General features: G+C 39.5%; 1 protein-coding gene across 3 annotated transcripts in view; it reads right to left on the bottom strand.

The window, feature by feature from the left end:
- The window catches only part of Adk (adenosine kinase), a 390,903-nt gene that overhangs the window by 323,315 nt on the left and 50,295 nt on the right, over window positions 1-17,293 (bottom strand). For all 3 annotated transcript variants that reach the window (XM_057786610.1, XM_057786612.1, XM_057786611.1), the window contains one exon: window positions 6,646-6,699. In XM_057786610.1, the coding sequence (XP_057642593.1) occupies window positions 6,646-6,699 (54 nt within the window). The remainder of the gene's footprint in view (window positions 1-6,645; window positions 6,700-17,293) is intronic.

Here is a 17,293-nt window from a genome sequence, read left to right on the forward strand (position 1 = left end):
CCATCTGTAATACCAGATTCAACAGCTCCGAATTCCTTTTCTGGCCTCCACAAGCACCAGGCATGAACTTGGTACACAGATGCAGGCAGTACACCCACACACATAAAATAAGTACCTAATTGTTTTTAAGACTACTGAAATAATAATTTTACACTACTGCCACTAACACATGTTGCTTCTACTGGAGTAGATTTTTTATGAATTTATTACATAGGGTACCAGGCTTTTTATTCTAGGGCCACCAACCAGCGCCCAAAATCATGACACAGAGACTTCTTATTAGTTATAAATTCCCGGCCTAGCTTAGACTCGTTTCTGGCTGTTCTTACAAAGGACCCAGGTTCAATTCCAAGAACCCACACGGCAGCTCAAAACTGTCTATAACTACAGTTCTGAGGATTCAATACCTCACTTAGACATGCATGCAGACAAAATACCAATGCACATAAAATAAATAAATCTTAAAAACAATGAAAATACATAAGTGTATAAGAGTATGCTTGTAGGTATGTGCACATGGTGATGTTCATAATGCCTTTCCTGGTTCAGAAGTTTATGTAGCCCAGGCTGATCTGGAAACTGAGAGCCTTTTGCACAGACGTTAAAAAGCTGTCTCTCAAACAACACTTCGGTTTTAGATTAATGATTTGCTATTATTACCCCTATTTCACTTAGTAATCCCTTTAGATATAGCTTCTTAGATCCCAACATTAAATTTATAAGAAAAGATTGGATCATTTGTGGAAAATGCTTAAGACTTAAATGACCTCACTTGATGTTAGTCTGGGATCCCAAAAGAAGGCATCTGATGGAATCAGCAAGAATGGACCAAAGGAATCTAACACGGGTTGAGTATTTATTCCCAGAGTAGCAGCTTCATAAGAATCAACCACCTAAAGGAGCTTTTCAAAGACTAATTTAAAAAGCAATACAGCAAAGATTAAGACTACATAGAAAGTCAATTTTAAAATACAATTCTGGGGCCTGCTGGGATGTAGTTCAGTGTTAAGAGTGTTTGCTTGTACCCATAAGGCCAGGTTTGGTCCCCACCATTGGAAACAAGCATATAAACAAACAACATACATGAATAAATGTCTCATATAAAGGAGACTGGTACCTTAGGCTAAATTTCCCAATGAAGTTACATGCACACAATCAAAAACACTAAGATGGGAAAAGTCTGGTGTGGTCTGGAGAAAGGAGAACAAGGCAAACAAAGATGCCAATGATGAGACCCTAAGTCAGATACTTAAGGAAATGAAAAACACAAAAGAGGCTCAGTATTATTTCACATAAAATACAGGTACAAAGTGTAGAGTATAGCGCAATTCAATTATGAGTCTACCATCTCACAAGCATAAAAGATTTCTGTATGAATCTGACATAAACCTTTTTATTTTTGCCTCACCTTTGAAGAATTTTAAGTCTTTAATTTGGAAGCCAAACATATACAATACTTGGTTGATTTTCTGCAACCCACGTAGTATTGGTTCTAAGTCTAAGGTGATTTCTAAAATCACAAATTGGTCCTGTGGTATTAATTTAGGCAGCAAGATATTATGTTCATTCTTATCAGTTACTAAAGCTAATATTAACCATCTTCTAGAATTACTGTCTAAGGGCATGAAGAACTGACTCAGCACATAAGAGCACCTGATGTTTGTGCAGAGGATTGGGATTTGGTTCCCAGCACCCACAGGGCAGCTCATAACCATGGGTAACTCCAGGTCCAGAGAACCTGAGATCCCCGTCTAGCCTCCACAGGGACCTTGCACATATGTGGCACACATACATATATACATGCCAGTAAAATACTCATACACACAAAGTAAAATCTTTAAAAATAAATAAATAAATAAAATTACTGTATGTTTGGGGAGCTTTTTGATGCAATCCTCCACAATCCCCCTCCCTAAAACAAACAAACAAACAAACAAACAAACAGCATTTCAGTGGGAATCAGGAGAGCAGTTTCTGGTTCAGCATTGTCATTAAATGGGTATATTAACCTCTAACAGGTCACTTTTACTGAAATGACTCTCATCATATTCATGACAAAATGAGGTATTAGGCTTTACCTTAGTATCTGCCCTAAAGAGTCAACCAAATAGATCTAAGTCCTGTAATAGCTATTTCCCCTGCCTTGTAGAGTACAGCAAAGGAGAGGGGACAAAACCAGCTATCAACTTTAATCTACTCTATTAAGTAGTACAGATAAGTTTTCAGTAATAACTTTAGCAACTATTAACTTTCCTTACATGAATCTTCATGATCACATCTCAATACACTATTCATATTCAAAGAAATATAAAATTTATATATTTATAAAATAAATATATTTGTGTAAAAATGGTTCTATAGTCTACACTGCAGATCTATGCAAAAATAAGAAAAACAAATGAAGTTAGTATCCTTCACTTTTGCAGTAACTTTATTAAGATAGGATAGATATACAAAAAACCATACAGAATTTTTGGATAGTGTCTAGTACGATAATATGGCATGGATATAAAATGCAACTCCTGGCCCCTGGCATTTGTGGCATTTGTGAAGGCTTGATCCCTAATGAAATGTTCAAAAATGAGACTTTCGGATCATGAATGAATCACAGGAACTCTATCTCAATCCAATGACTACCCTACTTTACTTACTGGGTTAAGACTTTAATAGCATTACTGAGAGGTGATAAAAGCAGGAAGATGTGGGGCCTTGTTGGAGGTGGTATGTCCGTAAAATTAATATAACGTTCCTAGCAAGTGTCTTTTCTCACTCTCCTCTCCCTCCCTCCTTCATACTCTGTCTCCCTCTGAACCTCCTGCTGGCTTCCCAGAACAGCTTTCCTCTACCACACCCTTATACCATGCTGTGTCTTGCCACAGTCCCGCAGGGATGAAGCCAAGCCACCTGTACTGAAGTCTGAGTCTGTGAGCCAAAATAAACCATTCTCTCCTGAAGTGTGTCCTCGGGGTACTTTTTCATGGGCGTGTTGTACTCATATACAATAAGTGGTGCAAGCAGAGAAAAATCACTCTTCAATTAAATAATGTGACATTTTTCTTATTTTAGGCTATTTCATTTATAAAACTAAGATTGCAATGAAGAAAAAAAACATAGAAAACTAATAACCAATTTCATTATTGAATTATTCACAGAGCCAAGCATGAACCCCCACAGTTTAGATTAATCACATCACAACTGTAACTATTCTATTTCCCTAGCTTAAAGTTATCCCCTAAAGCAGAGTATTCAGCATGTAGGAACAAGGAAAATCGTTCTGCTTAGAGAAACAGATGTCACTGCTGAGCAATTTTCCCTATGTGACAAGTGGGTTTTCCAGCAAGAGGTTGGGGAGGGTGCCCATGAAGCAAGAGTGACTGTTTATGGAATCTGATTCATCAGATTTGGGAATTAAGACTATTCTTAATAAAAAACATAGTTACTCCATGTTTAGCAATACCAACTATCAGTATGCTGACAGCTCTTTTGTATACATTGCATCAGTGCACACTGCAGGTACATGAGTAATATGATGGCATCCACAGGTTTTCCTTTAACAATATCATAATGAGCTCATTATTTCGAATATAACAATCAATAGTAGTGTTTTATGACAATAACATGTGCATCATCAATTAGATAATTATATTTTGGGCTTTTATTTTCATGTATGTGTATACAAGCATGTGTGTACATATGTACTTTACATGTATGTTAAGTGCAAGTGTCTATACACCACAGCAAATATGTGGCGGCCGGAGGACAACCTCAGGTGCAGGCCATCATGTCCCATCTTATTTTAAGCAGAGTCTCTCTTTGGGTTTGCCACTGAGCAAAACAATCCTACTGCCCCACAAGCTTTGGGGCACTCTTCCCTCTGCATCTCACATCTCACTGCCAGAACATGGGCTACAAGTACACAAGGAACTTGTCTTCGTGTGTTCTCAGGATTCACACCCAGGTGCTCATGCTGGCTCAGCAAGCTCTTTACTCACTGGGCTGTCTTCTTAGCCATAAGATTTGCTTTATATCTATATCTCATATATTTTAAAAGTCTTAGTCTTGAGCACAAAGGGATTTGAGCCTTCTAATAGATATAAAATACCTTTAATCCCAGCACTTGGGAGGCAGAGGCAGGAGGATCTCTGTGAGTTCGAGACCAGCCTGGTCTACAAGAGCTAGTTCCAGGACAGGTTCCAAAACCACAGAGAAACCCTGTCTCTAAAAACCAAAAAAAAAAAAAAAAAAAAAAAAGACATAAAACATTCATAACTATAGGACATATTAAAATTCAGCAGTCCAAAACATGCTCACAATGTGCAATGACCAAACCAGAGTGATTTGCATTTCTGTCTTCTCAGTGAGAATTGACTATTTAAATTCTGAAGACAAAAATGAGATTATCTATGAACATCTTTCATGAAGAGCTGATAATGAATTTTAATACAAGATCCTATTCATATTCAATTGGGAGTTTTTGTTAGGGCAGAGGTCAAAAAAACTACATGACAGAAACTAGACAAAGTCACCCAACTGCCAATACTAACCAATAAAGAACAGATAAACTATTCGGATAAAAATGTCATCCTATCCAGGCTAGCCGGGGCTACACAAAGAAACCCTGTCTGAACCCATGCTAATCAATAATAAAAAGGGAATTAAATGATGCAGGCAACAATAGGGATCTACCTCAAAACAAACTGACAATCAGGCATAGTAGTGCATGGCTATCATGCCGGCACTCAAGAGGCAGAGGCAGGAGGATCTCTGTGAGTTTAGGGCCAGCATGGTAGTACTCAAAGAGAGTTCCAAGACAGTCAGGGCTACATAGTAAAAGTCTATGCCAAAAGAGGGAGACAGGGGAGAAGAAAAAGAAACAAAGAAGGGAAATTTAAGAAGACCTTATTAAAAATCTAAGTCACACTTATGATTTCACTTATTCAAAATTTTAGCATTTTTTATTTTTAGAAGAGGCCAGGTGATGGTAGTGCATGCCTTTAATTCCAGCACTCAAGAGACAGAGGCAGGTGTATCTCTGTGAGCTGGAGGTCAGCCTGGTCTACAGAGCAAGTTTCAGGACAATTAGGGTTGTTACACAGGGCTAACCACGTCTTAAAAAAAAAAAAAAAAACCCTCTTAACTATTAGATGGAAGTATTCTAACATCTGAAACTTACTTTGAAAAAAAATCCAAAAATAAATAAGTAGACAAATTAATGAATGAAATGAAGACAAAATATGAAAGTGAAGGGCTGGAGAGATGGCTCAGTGGTTAAGAGCATTGCCTGCTCTTCCAAAGGTCCTGAGTTCAATTCCCAGCAACCACATGGTGGCTCACAACCATCCGTAATGGGGTCTGGTGCCCTCTTCTGGCCTGCAGGCATACACACAGACAGAACACTGTATACATAATAAATAAAATATTTTAAAAAAAAATATGAAAGGGAAAAAAAAAAGTACAATGAAATCCTAATGAGGAAATCCAAAGGTGAGTATGTGGGTGAATGTATACTCTATGCTTAATATTTCCATAGTTACACAGCAACAGTACATACTGCATATATGCTGTGTATACAAATGAAGACCAAATTAAGTAAATCAAGATGTATCTGAGTTAGATATGAAGGGTGTTGTGTCTCTCTTCTGTAATCTATAATTCCAGCACTGGCAGGCAGAGGGTTACCCTGAGTTCAAAAGCCGTCAGGGTACATAGCAATAACTAGCTAGTTAATTCATAAAATGTTTAACATTAAAGTGTATCTAATATACAAAGAAAATTTTCAAGGTACTTTGGAGAATCAATAATTATAAATGTGATAGAGACTTAATTAATATGCAAAGTAATAAGGTGTAACCTAAGGATATATTAGAATTCAAGTCCTTAATTCTTCCTTTTACAGTATTGATGTTGGCTGTTTATATAATATTCAATATTACCAGCATTTACTTACTGAACAATGGAGAAAAGAGACCAGCTAAAACAAAATAGAACCATATAAAATGTTTAAAGCTTCTGTCTTTAGACAATTCTATTTAAAAGACTGATGTAAGTTTCAAATTTCCCAAACAGACTATTTGTAACTAAAATGCTGACAGTCCATGTCAGGTGGTAATCTTTAAAATACCACCTTCCAGTAGGAAAATGTCAAATAAACTATCCCAGCATTCCATGGTTATTTCTCAAAAGTTAAAAAAAGAAGTCTACAAGAAATACACTAAATTTAAAAATGTTCATCTTTCAAGCTTCGTGTTTGAAACACCTTACTTATTCTAAACAATAAACAGGTGTTTACTTTTGTATAAAGGTATAAAAGAAATAAAATGTTTCTTCATCTTTAGCAAGCGCCAGAAAAAGCACCTGAATCAAACTACAAAATTAACCACGAATTTCATTTTTTATCCAAGGAAAGAAAAAGAAATAATGTATTTCCAAACACACATGTAATCTGGAAAATCAAATACAGTGTGACATATTTCAGTGAGTATCACAAACAATTATTCCAGGGTTCATTTGATATAACAAATTATACAGTACAAATTACCCTAATCCACTATGATTACAGCCATAGGTTGTGTATAATTTTTAAATCAAGTGGCTTACATACATCTATTTCAAAGAGCATGTACAACTAAGGTTTAATGAACTTACAATTCCTTGTGCTTGTCTTCAGCCAAGATCTGATCATTTGGCTTCAGAGAATACCTGCAACACAGAAACAACACACTGGTCATAATCATACAAACATATTTGCCTCAAGATTCATTTGACTGTATGTCCCCCAATCAAATCGGAGTGTACAATCTGTGGGGTTCTGAGCACTAGAACACTGTGTATGTCTCTGCCATAACTGACAAAACATCAACAATGTCCAAGCAGCTGGCTTTTTACTGTATTAGCCACTGCCTCTGACACCTCCCCAGGGCAGGCTTGGAGACATCAGTCTGACCGGGTACTGAAATGATGGAGGAAGGTCATTGGTTAAAAAATAAAGAAACTGCTTGGCCCTCATAGGTTAGAACATAGGTGGGTGGAGTAAACAGAACAGAATGCTGGGAGGAAGAGGAAGTGAGCTCAGACGCCATGCAGCTCATCACCAGGGCAGACGCGATGAAGCAAGCTGCCAGGTCAGACATGCTGAATCTTTCCTGGTAAGACTGGTGCTACACAGATTATTAGAGATGGGTTGACTGAGATATGAGAATTAGCCAGTAAGAGCTAGAGCTAATGGGTCAAGCAGTGTTTAAAAGAATACAGTTTGTGTGTTGTTATTTCGGGGCATAAGCTAGCTAGGCTACCTGCTAGCTGGGGCGGCAGGAACACAGCCCGCAGCTCCCACTACACTGAACCACAACATCTTTGGGACTCCTCTGCAGTGAATCACATGTAGCTGTACTCTCTCCAGTTTCAAATTCAACTACTAAGTCCAGTGTTAAAGTTTTTAAAGCTCACAAAATTTTACCAAATTTACCAAAAGAAGTCCTTTTGTATATGTGTTGCTTTTATTGGTTAATGAATAAAGAAAATGTGGGAAAACTAAACCAAATGCTGGGAGAAAGAAAGTGGAGTCAAGGAGAAGTCATGTAGCAGCCAGAAGAGAAAGATGTGAGCCACCAGATGTAGGCCATGAGTCTCGTAGTAAAATATAAAATAATAGAAATGGATTAATTTAAGATATAAGAGCTAGCTAGCAATATGCTTTAATTGATTGGCCAAGCAGTGATTTAAATAATATAGTTTCTGTGTAATTATTTCAAGTCAGGGCAGTCGGGAAACGAACAAGCAGCCTAACCCAACAATGTACCAAGCTATGTACTAAATAAGAGGGGCATAAGTTTTCATACTGACCCCCATCGCTCCCCAAACACATATATCCACATACAAGCTAAACAAGTGCCCACTTTTCCCCTTTCACTATCAGAAAGGTTCTCACTGAGTTGCCTAGGCTAGCCTTAAACCTACTGTGTAGCCCAGGCAAACCTGGAACTTACAGCACTCTTGTCTCAGCCTCCCAAGAACCTAGAATTATGAGCCTTCCCCACCAGGCCTGGCTGATAGTTTTTGTTGTTGCTGTTGTTAGTAGGTGTGTGTGGGGAGCTGTTAAATGTACATATGTGCCTGAGTGTGCATGCCTGTACACACATCAAGTGGCCAGGGAGGATGCTAACTATCTTCCTCTATTATTCTCTATCCTATTCCTTTGAGGCATAGACTATCCCTGAACTTGGGGCTGGAGGTTTTTGGCTAGTCTGGCAGCAAGTGTATCCCAGAGATCCTCCTATCTGCAGTATCCACAGGGCTGGCTTTATAAATGGTCATGAGACTAAAGTCAGCTTATTATCTGGGTACAATGATCAAAAAATCAGGTCCTCACACTTGCACAGCAAGCAATCCACCACTAAGCAGGAATGTTCAACTCAGCCATTTGCTGACCACAGACAGGAGCCTCACTCCTTTATCGTGGTTTTCCTATCAACAAAACCATAGGTTTTATAAATGCTATAACAGGCATCTTTCATTTGTACTGCTGAAGATAAAAAGACTTTTCTTCTGAAGTCTTCACAGAAACAGACAACCAACGACTTCCAGGTTATCAAATCCACTATTCAAGCCTGTTATGTTTTATGTTTTCTCTATTTCCATAACAAGGGAACATGGGTCTAAGCAGAAAAGAAATGTGGATTTTTTTTTTCCTTTCTCTTTCACAAACAAGTACTATTATTCACTAGACCTGTTTGTTCTGAATGGATCTGTATTATACTGCCCAGGCTTTAAAATTTAAAAAAAAAAAAATCAACTCTGAGGTTATAAACAAAGTACAGTCCATAATATTTAGGTCATAAAGAATTTTGGCAGGGCAGTGGTGGCAGATCTCTATGAGTTCTAGGCCATTCTGGTCTACAGAGACGGTCCCAGGACAGCCAAGGCCATACAGAGAAACCTTGTCTAGGAGGGGCAGAGGATTTGTTAAAGCACTACAAACTAGGGGCTTGAGAGATGGCTTAGCAATTAAGAGAACTGATTGTTCTTTCAGTAGTCCTGAGTTCAGTTCCCAGCAACCACATGGTGGCTCACAGCCATCTATAATGGAATCTGATGCCCTCTTCTGGAGTGCAGGCATACATGCTGACAGACATTTTTAAAAAATTTTAATGTACAACAAGCTAACTATGGATCCTTCTGATACAATATTTCTGTAAAGAATACAGTTTTAAGTTAGAAACGAGGAACTCTGGTTATAACGTTTTATATTCAGATACCTAAAACAGTGGAAAAGAAATTGATGATTCTTATCTAAAAAGTTTATGTCTGTGCTGTGTTTAATAAAGAATGTATTACTTTTCAGAAAAGTCCTACTAAACAAAGCTCAGAGAGTTTCAAAACATAAACAGACTATTTATCCCAGGCAACAAACTTCAAACTAGGCTCCTGGCTCTCTCTTCTATTGAACAAGAATTAAATACCAGAAGACAGGCCACAGGGGTTTTCAGTTACCAGTCCTGTTGCTGTGAAAGATACTCTGAAAGAAGAAAAGTTGTGTTTGGGCTCACATTTGAGGGTATGTATCTTTACCATGGCAGGGAAGTCCTGGTGGCAGAGCTAGCAGTTGTTGGCAACATTGTAACCACAGTTAGCAAGCAGGAAATTTAGGATCTCTCTTTCATTCACTCTAGGTACACCACCACAGTCAAGTTGGGTATTAACCTGAGAGAGCATCTCTTCCAGGGGTGCCCAGGGGCTTGTCTCCTAAGTAATTCTAAATTCTACCAGGTTGAAAATCAGTATTACCTGTCACAGGAATATGATAGAGTACTCGCCTAGCATGTGGAAAGCCCTGGGTTAGAAACAGAGACAGCATGTCTCAGGAAGCCAGAAGCTATAATCCCAGTTACTCAAGATGCTCAAAGAGAAGAGTAATTTAAGGTGAGGGGTTTAAAACAGCCTGGGCAGGGCTGGAGAGATGACTCAGCAGTTAAGAGCATTGGCTGTTCTTCTAGAGGACCCAGGTTCAATTCTCAGCACCCACATGGCAGCTCACAACTGTCTGTAACTCCAGTTCCTGGGAATCTGACACCTTCACACCAAAGCACATAAAATAAATTATTTTAAAAATACAGCCTGAGCAACATGGTGAAACTCTCAATTCAGGAGAAAAGGGGAAAGAGAGAAAATGAGGGGAAGGAGGAGACAGGAGGGAAAGGGGGAAGAGGGAGCAAGGGAAGTCATTACAGGAGCATGTAAATCATCACATCTCTTTTAACTGAGAAATAATGTCTGGCTGGAGAGAAGGCTGCCTGTTTAAGAATACTTGTTGCTCTGTCCTGAGGGCCTGAGTCTGGATTCCAGCAACCATGTAAGGCGGCTCACAAATACAGTTACTCCAGCTCCAAGGGATCAAGCGGCCGCCTTCTGCTTGCTTCTTCAGGCATCTACACACACATTTGCATAAGTCAGATACACACAAACATAAATAATAAAAATAAGTCAGATTCTTTCTATTGTAAGAGCAAATCTGATTAGTCTGACAGGGAAAACAAGCTTTGCCAAAAAGGGTGGAAATCAGACAACGTCCTTAAAATGGGCATTTTTTAAATAAATGTTTATTCATAGCTGTTTACAACAATTTATCAAGAAAAACCATTGGACATAGCCATACTGAACTTAACAAATCAACTCTTCCCCAGCACTTTGTGAACTATTCAGGCAAACGAGATGCCTCTGAGACAAGACCAATGTGTGTAATCCAGCTACGTAGGAAACCCTTTTCCCAGTGTCTTAGTTACTTTCCTCACTGCTGTGGTAAAAATACCTGTTCAAAACAACCCTCAAAAGAAAGGGCTTACTTGGCTCACAATTTGAGGAAGTCCATCAGATTAAGGATGGTAATAGGAGCGTGAGTGAGGCTGCTGGTCACACTATATCCACAGGCAGGAAGCAGAATGGCAGATGTTTAAGCTCAGCTAGCTTCTTTTTATGCAGTACATATCTTTAGATCATGGAATGCTACCACATTCAGGATGGGACAGCTCACCTCAATTAACCTGATTTAGTTAATCCCTCATAACCAAGATAAATATAAATGATCACACCTAACTTGTAAGAAGCCCTAGGTTTGATGCCCAGCATTAAGGGATGAGGAGCGGGGGAGGCAAGAGCCTTAAGGGATTTTCAAAGTATACCTCCCAGAATTCCATATCTCTGATTACTATAATCAGCTAGCCTAGCGGTTTCTAAGTTTTGCTTTCAACAATAATGAAAAGCTTAATCAAATAACCAGTTGATGTGCCCTTTTTATGATAGCATTCAGATAACCACACTGATGAAAACTATTTTACCATCCAATAAACAGTGGGAGCAGCATGCCCAGCCAGTACAAGTGTACACCCGTATTTTCACCACCTCAGAGGCAGAAGCAGGCCTAAGCATGCAAACTGATCAAGACACTATCTCAGAAAAGTTTTGAAGGGGAAGGTTAGTTTAAACACTTGCCTGCAGTGGCAAAAGTCTGGGCTCAAGCCCCAGTACCATACAGACAAACAGCAATCCTTAATACTACTTCATTGCAGCAATGAATATTATTTATTCACAAAAGACTAAACCAGCTGAAAAAAAGTTTTAGAAATAGTTTCACCATCTCACTTAAAAGATGTATTTCTATAGTGATATTTTGCTTATGATCTAACAAATAGAGCTTGCCTGAAGATCAGAGTGCAAAGCTAGCCACACTAGTCAGACATACAGGCCAGGTGGTAGTGGTGGTGGTGCACGCCTTTAATCCCAGCACTAGAGAGGAACATGAGGCAGGATGAGACAGGAACTCGCTCTTTTCAGTCTGAAGATTTCATAGAGGCAAGAGCTCTCTAGGACCCACATTGGAGCACCGGACTGAAATCTCAAGGTCCAAATCAGGAGCAGAAGGAGAAAGAGCACGAGCAAGGAACTCAGGACCGCGAGGGGTGCACCCACACACTGAGACAATGGGGATGTTCTATCAGAAACTCACCAAGGCCAGCTGGCCTGGGTCTGAAAAAGCATGGGATAAAACCGGACTTGCTGAACATAGCGGACAGTGAGGACTACTGAGAACTCAAGAACAATGGCAATGGGTTTTTGATCCTACTGCACGTACTGGCTTTGTGGGAGCCTAGGCAGTTTGGATGCTCACCTTACTAGACCTGGAAGGAGGTGGGTGGTCCTTGGACTTCCCACAGGACAGGGAACCCTGATGCTCTTAGGGCTGACGAGGGAGGGGGACTTGATCGGGGGAGGGGGAGGGAAATGGGAGGCGGTGGCGGGGAGGAGGCAGAAATCTTTAATAAATAAATTAATTAATTAAAAAAAAAGAGCTCTCTAGGGGTTGGCTGCTTTGCTTCCCCAATCTTTCGGCCTCAACCCCAATATCTGTCTCTGGATTCTTATTATTCGTGCTACATATTTCTCATCATTTTATTTTCTTTTATTTAATTATTCACACTTTAATACATTTGTATGATTTTACTATGTGAGGATTAGAATATAATAACTAGATGCTTTAGAATTAAATCTACATACATAGTTTTGTTACTGAAACAGGGTGATCAATATTCATGAAATATGTTAATATATAAAATGAATTACATAAGGATAAATCTGATGAGGAAAAGTATAACACAATTTAAGAGCAACAAGACTACAAAGATTTTAGAAGAAAAAAGAGCTTGTGTTTTTTGTAAATGATCGTTGGTGTATAAAATCACTGGTAATTACGACTCACTAAAAAAGTGATTCATTAGTTTTATTTGGTTATAAGATCATAAAAATTAACATGTATGAAAGCATCATGTGACACATCATACAAGAGGCACTTAACCAATGCCACTTTCCTTCTTTGCCCAGCTAAACAAGAGAGAATTAAGAGCCAGCAGTGGTGGAAGCGCACACCTTTAATCCCAGCACTCGGGAGGCAGAGGCAGATCTCTGTGAGTTCGAGGCCAGCCTGGTCTACAAAATGAGTTCCAGGACAGGCTCCAAAGCTACCAAAAGAAAAAATGTCTTGGGTAAAACACAGACACACACACACAAAAACAGAAAGAGAATTAAACTCATTTCTTGACTTTTAGGACCTCACAATTCAGCAAGCAAACAAAACAGTTAAGTAGTACGATAGATGGCAGTGGCTCGAAGGGAAATATGGCTTCCCCCACGTAAGAATGGAAAGGGCAGCCTTTATCTGTTCCTTCCCCGTCTCATATCGCCTCTTTTCTCCTTCCTCATAAGCAGCACTGAACCCGAAAGGAACCGGAAGGGACTGGAAGGAAGTAGCCACAGCAGCAGGTAGAGAGCAGCCTGGCTCTGAGCAAACTGCTCCAGGGTAAGTTAGCCTGAGTCCCACAGTCCTCACCAGTGGATGGGAAACACCACTGACACGCTCTTGGCAGATGTTATCCAATCCCGACTCCTGTTTCTAACTAGGTAATGTTTCTAGCAGATCTTAAAACTTTCTCCTTCCCCATCTTGCCTGATTTTGCTTAATGTCATTTTTCTTCCATTGACACTTCCGCACTGCTTCCTAGGAGACTGAAAACATGTTCTGTCTGTAGTTTATATAAAACACAAGACTCAAGAATGTTCTAAATTCTGAAACCAACTCTAAACTTGGAAGGTTCCTAAAGCCATGTTGAGGTAAGATAATTTACTAGAAGCACTCATGAAATTCACTGAAAGCTATTGTGTTCAAAGGTAAGCAAAGTATACATTATAAATATAAACAAACATAGAGAAGCCATCTAGACTATAAACTGTATTTTGTCTCTGAATATTCCATTTCATTGCTGCTTGCTGGGATTTTAGCTCCTGAGACTGGTGCTAAAACACACACTAAACATGTGATCTGCCCCTGAACTACACCTCAAAACCCTCAATTTTGGAGGGTGGGGGTTTTGGCAGTCTTGCTGTGTAACTCAGGCTGACCTGGAACTGGCTGTGTGCTCAAGATGGCCTGGCACTCATTACTTAGCTCTTGCCTCTGCCTCCTAAGTGCTGAATCATAGGCCGTGTGCCACACCTGACTTCCCTCAGTTTTCTTTACTATTAATTTATGTGTGTATGTGTGCGTGTGAATACAGGCACAAACATGCTATGTACACACAAGGGCTGGAATCAGAGGACAACTTCTGAGCTTCAGTTCTCCTTCCGGAAGGTTGTAAGGCCTACAGCACAAGCATCTTCTCCATCTGAGCCAGCTCCACTGCCTAGCCCTCAGTGTTTCAAATTAATAAAACTAAAAGGAAAAATCCAACTTAGCAGAATCTGTAACTCAGCTTCCCACCATGCTCTTCCGAGAATGACGCAAAGCTCAACCTGTTCCCTGTATGTTGCCAAACAACATGATTTTAAAAAATATTCTGCCAGGTATGGTGGCACATACCTTAAACTCCAGCACTAGGGAGTCAGAGGCAGGCAGATCTCTGTGAGGTTTGAGGCCACCCTGATCTACATAGGGAGATCCTGTCTCAAAAATAAAATAAAAAAAAAAAAAAGGAATCTGAAACCATTTCTGAGATTGAAACACAAATATATTCCCTAAAAACAGATATGACAAAATGATACATTATTATTCCTCAACATTTTTCCTACTTTAACTTAGCAAAAGAAAATGGGATGTGTATCAAAAGCAGAAGGTGAAAAACCTTCCACATGAGATTAAACGTCAAAGGCCTCAATTAGGCTTGGTTCTTACAGCAGAGAATTTTTAAACTGAGCACAGTTACTTTAATTTCTCTAAAACTATCCATGTCATATGGCTGCTACCCAAATCAAACCCATCATATACAATAAATATATACCTCTCCCCACTGTTTGGAAGTCTTTCACCTCTGTAAAAAGAGTAATTCAGGTAGTTCAAGGGGAGACGGTTTAAAGCATATATAACTTTTACCGATCTTTTTAAAGACTGGAACAAACTATTTACTTACTCTGACAACTAGTGTTGCATAGAAATTAAGTAAGGCCTAGCCGGGCGGTGGTGGCACACGACTTTAATCCCAGTACTGGGGAGGCAGAGGCAGGCGGATCTCTGTGAGTTCAAGGCCAGCCTGGTCTACAAGAGCTAGTTCCAGGAGAGGATCCAAAAAAGCTACGGAGAAACCCTGTCTCGAAAAATAAAAAAAAAGAAGAAGAAGAAGAAGAAGAAGAAGAAGAAGAAGAAGAAGAAGAAGAAGAAGAAGAAGAAGAAGAAGAAGAAGAAGAAGAAGAAGAAGAAGAAATTAAGGCCTAAAAGGTCCTTAAAAAGACTAAGACTGTGGGCAAAGTCCAAAGAGCTCAAGTGAGGCCCCATGTCCATGCTCATGCTGACAAAGAGACAAAGACAACATACAACTGTGTGTGCAACAGAACAATGTAAACACTGCTACAGACAGGAAAACCACAGCAGAGAATTGAACAAGGAAAATTTCTTTAAAAATAAAACAAACAAAAAGTCCAAAAAATATTAGAGCTAATAAATTTCTTTAAAAGCAAAACCAACAACAAAAATGATACTTTGTTGGAAACATGCAGACAATCACATAGACAGTATGGGTATTTGGGTATGGCATGATCTTAAACAGTAGCCAGTTTATCTGAGTGTAAGCATGTGTTCACTCTCTCTCCATATATGTGTGTGTGTATATATATATACACACATATATATGCACATACACACAAACACACCTATATATGTAGAAAGACAGCTTATGTGTGTGTGAGAAAGGAAGAAAATGGAGGGAGGGCAAAAGTGTTAACCATCACAAGAATATGCAGACTGCTGCTTGACTGACATTCAAGAGGCTTATAAAGAGACATATTAAGAGTAAATTACATAGTTAAGATGACAATAAGCCAGGCAGTGGTGGCTCATGCCTTTAATCCCAGCACTTAGGAGACAGGTAGATCTCTGTGAGTTCAAGGCTAGCCTAGTCGACAGAGTAAGTTCCAGGACAGGTTCCAAAACTACACAGAGAAACCTTATCGAGAGAAAAAGAGGGAGGGAGGGAGGGAGGGAGGGAGGGAGGGAGGCAGGGAGGCAGGGAGGCAGGGAGGCAGGGAGGCAGGGAGGCAGGGAGGCAGGGAGGGAGGGAGGGAGGGAGGGAGGGAGGCAGGGAGGGAGGGAGGGAGGGAGGGAGGGGAGAACAACAAGTTATAGAATTTATAAAATAGTGTTTTAACTTTTTATCAGCAAAGCACATAAGAAATAAAACTAGAGAATCTGAAAAAGTGTTCAAATAGATTTTAAGTCTGAATATATAAAACAGAACATTCTTCATGACCTTAACTTTTTCTTTCTTTTTTTAAACAGCTACTCAGTGATTCATGTTATGGGAAGAAATTTCAGACCACGTCACTGCCGGGCTCTTGGGCACATTCACAAACTGTCCTACTCTATATTACACCTCCCATTCCTTTTCTATCATCCACCCTGTACTGTGATTCATCTGCTGAGATCACCATTGGCATTCTATTATTGAATGTAATGAACCCTGTTAGGCCTTATTCACTATACATCTCTGCTGCATCTGATAGAAACACTTGACATGAACTCATAGACCCTATTGAGATTTCATTCCCATCTTCAGCTAATAAGTTCACTATTTCTCCTTACTGAGTCTCATTCTAAAATTACTTTTAGTGGGACTTGTTTTTAAAAGACATTTATTTACATTTTCAAAGGTAGATTTGAAAAACAAAAACATGATAGAACACTTCACAGGCCAATGTGTACAATAAAACAGGCAATAATAACTTAGGTATCTTTGAAGCAAAATCACTCCACATATAAAACAATGACAGCAAAGTTGTAGCTGATAAACTACATTCATAAATAAATCGGTCAAAAGCAAAACATATTAAGTACCTATCACTAAGGTTAATAATTGTATAGTCTCAGCTCGTTGTAACTCTAGTGATATGAGCTACTATGAAAGACAGTCTCAAATTCTGATGAGATAAATCAAAATCTCCAGGTGGGAAGAGGGTAGACACAAGACAGCTCAGCAGATAAAGACACTTGCCACCAAGCCTAAGGACCCAAGTTCAATGCCAGGGCCCACATGGCAAACACAGAGAATCAACTCCTGAAAGCTGAGCATGCCCATTGCACTTCTCCCTCTGTCCCTCTCTCTCTCCTTCTCCCCACTCCCCACACTAAGTATTTCCTAAAATCCATGAACCAGGCATGGTGGCACATGCCTGTAATCTCAGTACTCAGAAAGCTAAGGCAAGAGGATCACTAATTGAGGCCAGCCTGGACAATTTAATGAGACCCAGTCTCACCACAGTAACA

Source organism: Chionomys nivalis, chromosome 12 (assembly GCF_950005125.1).
Source record: "Chionomys nivalis chromosome 12, mChiNiv1.1, whole genome shotgun sequence".
Classification (NCBI taxonomy): domain Eukaryota; kingdom Metazoa; phylum Chordata; class Mammalia; order Rodentia; family Cricetidae; genus Chionomys; species Chionomys nivalis.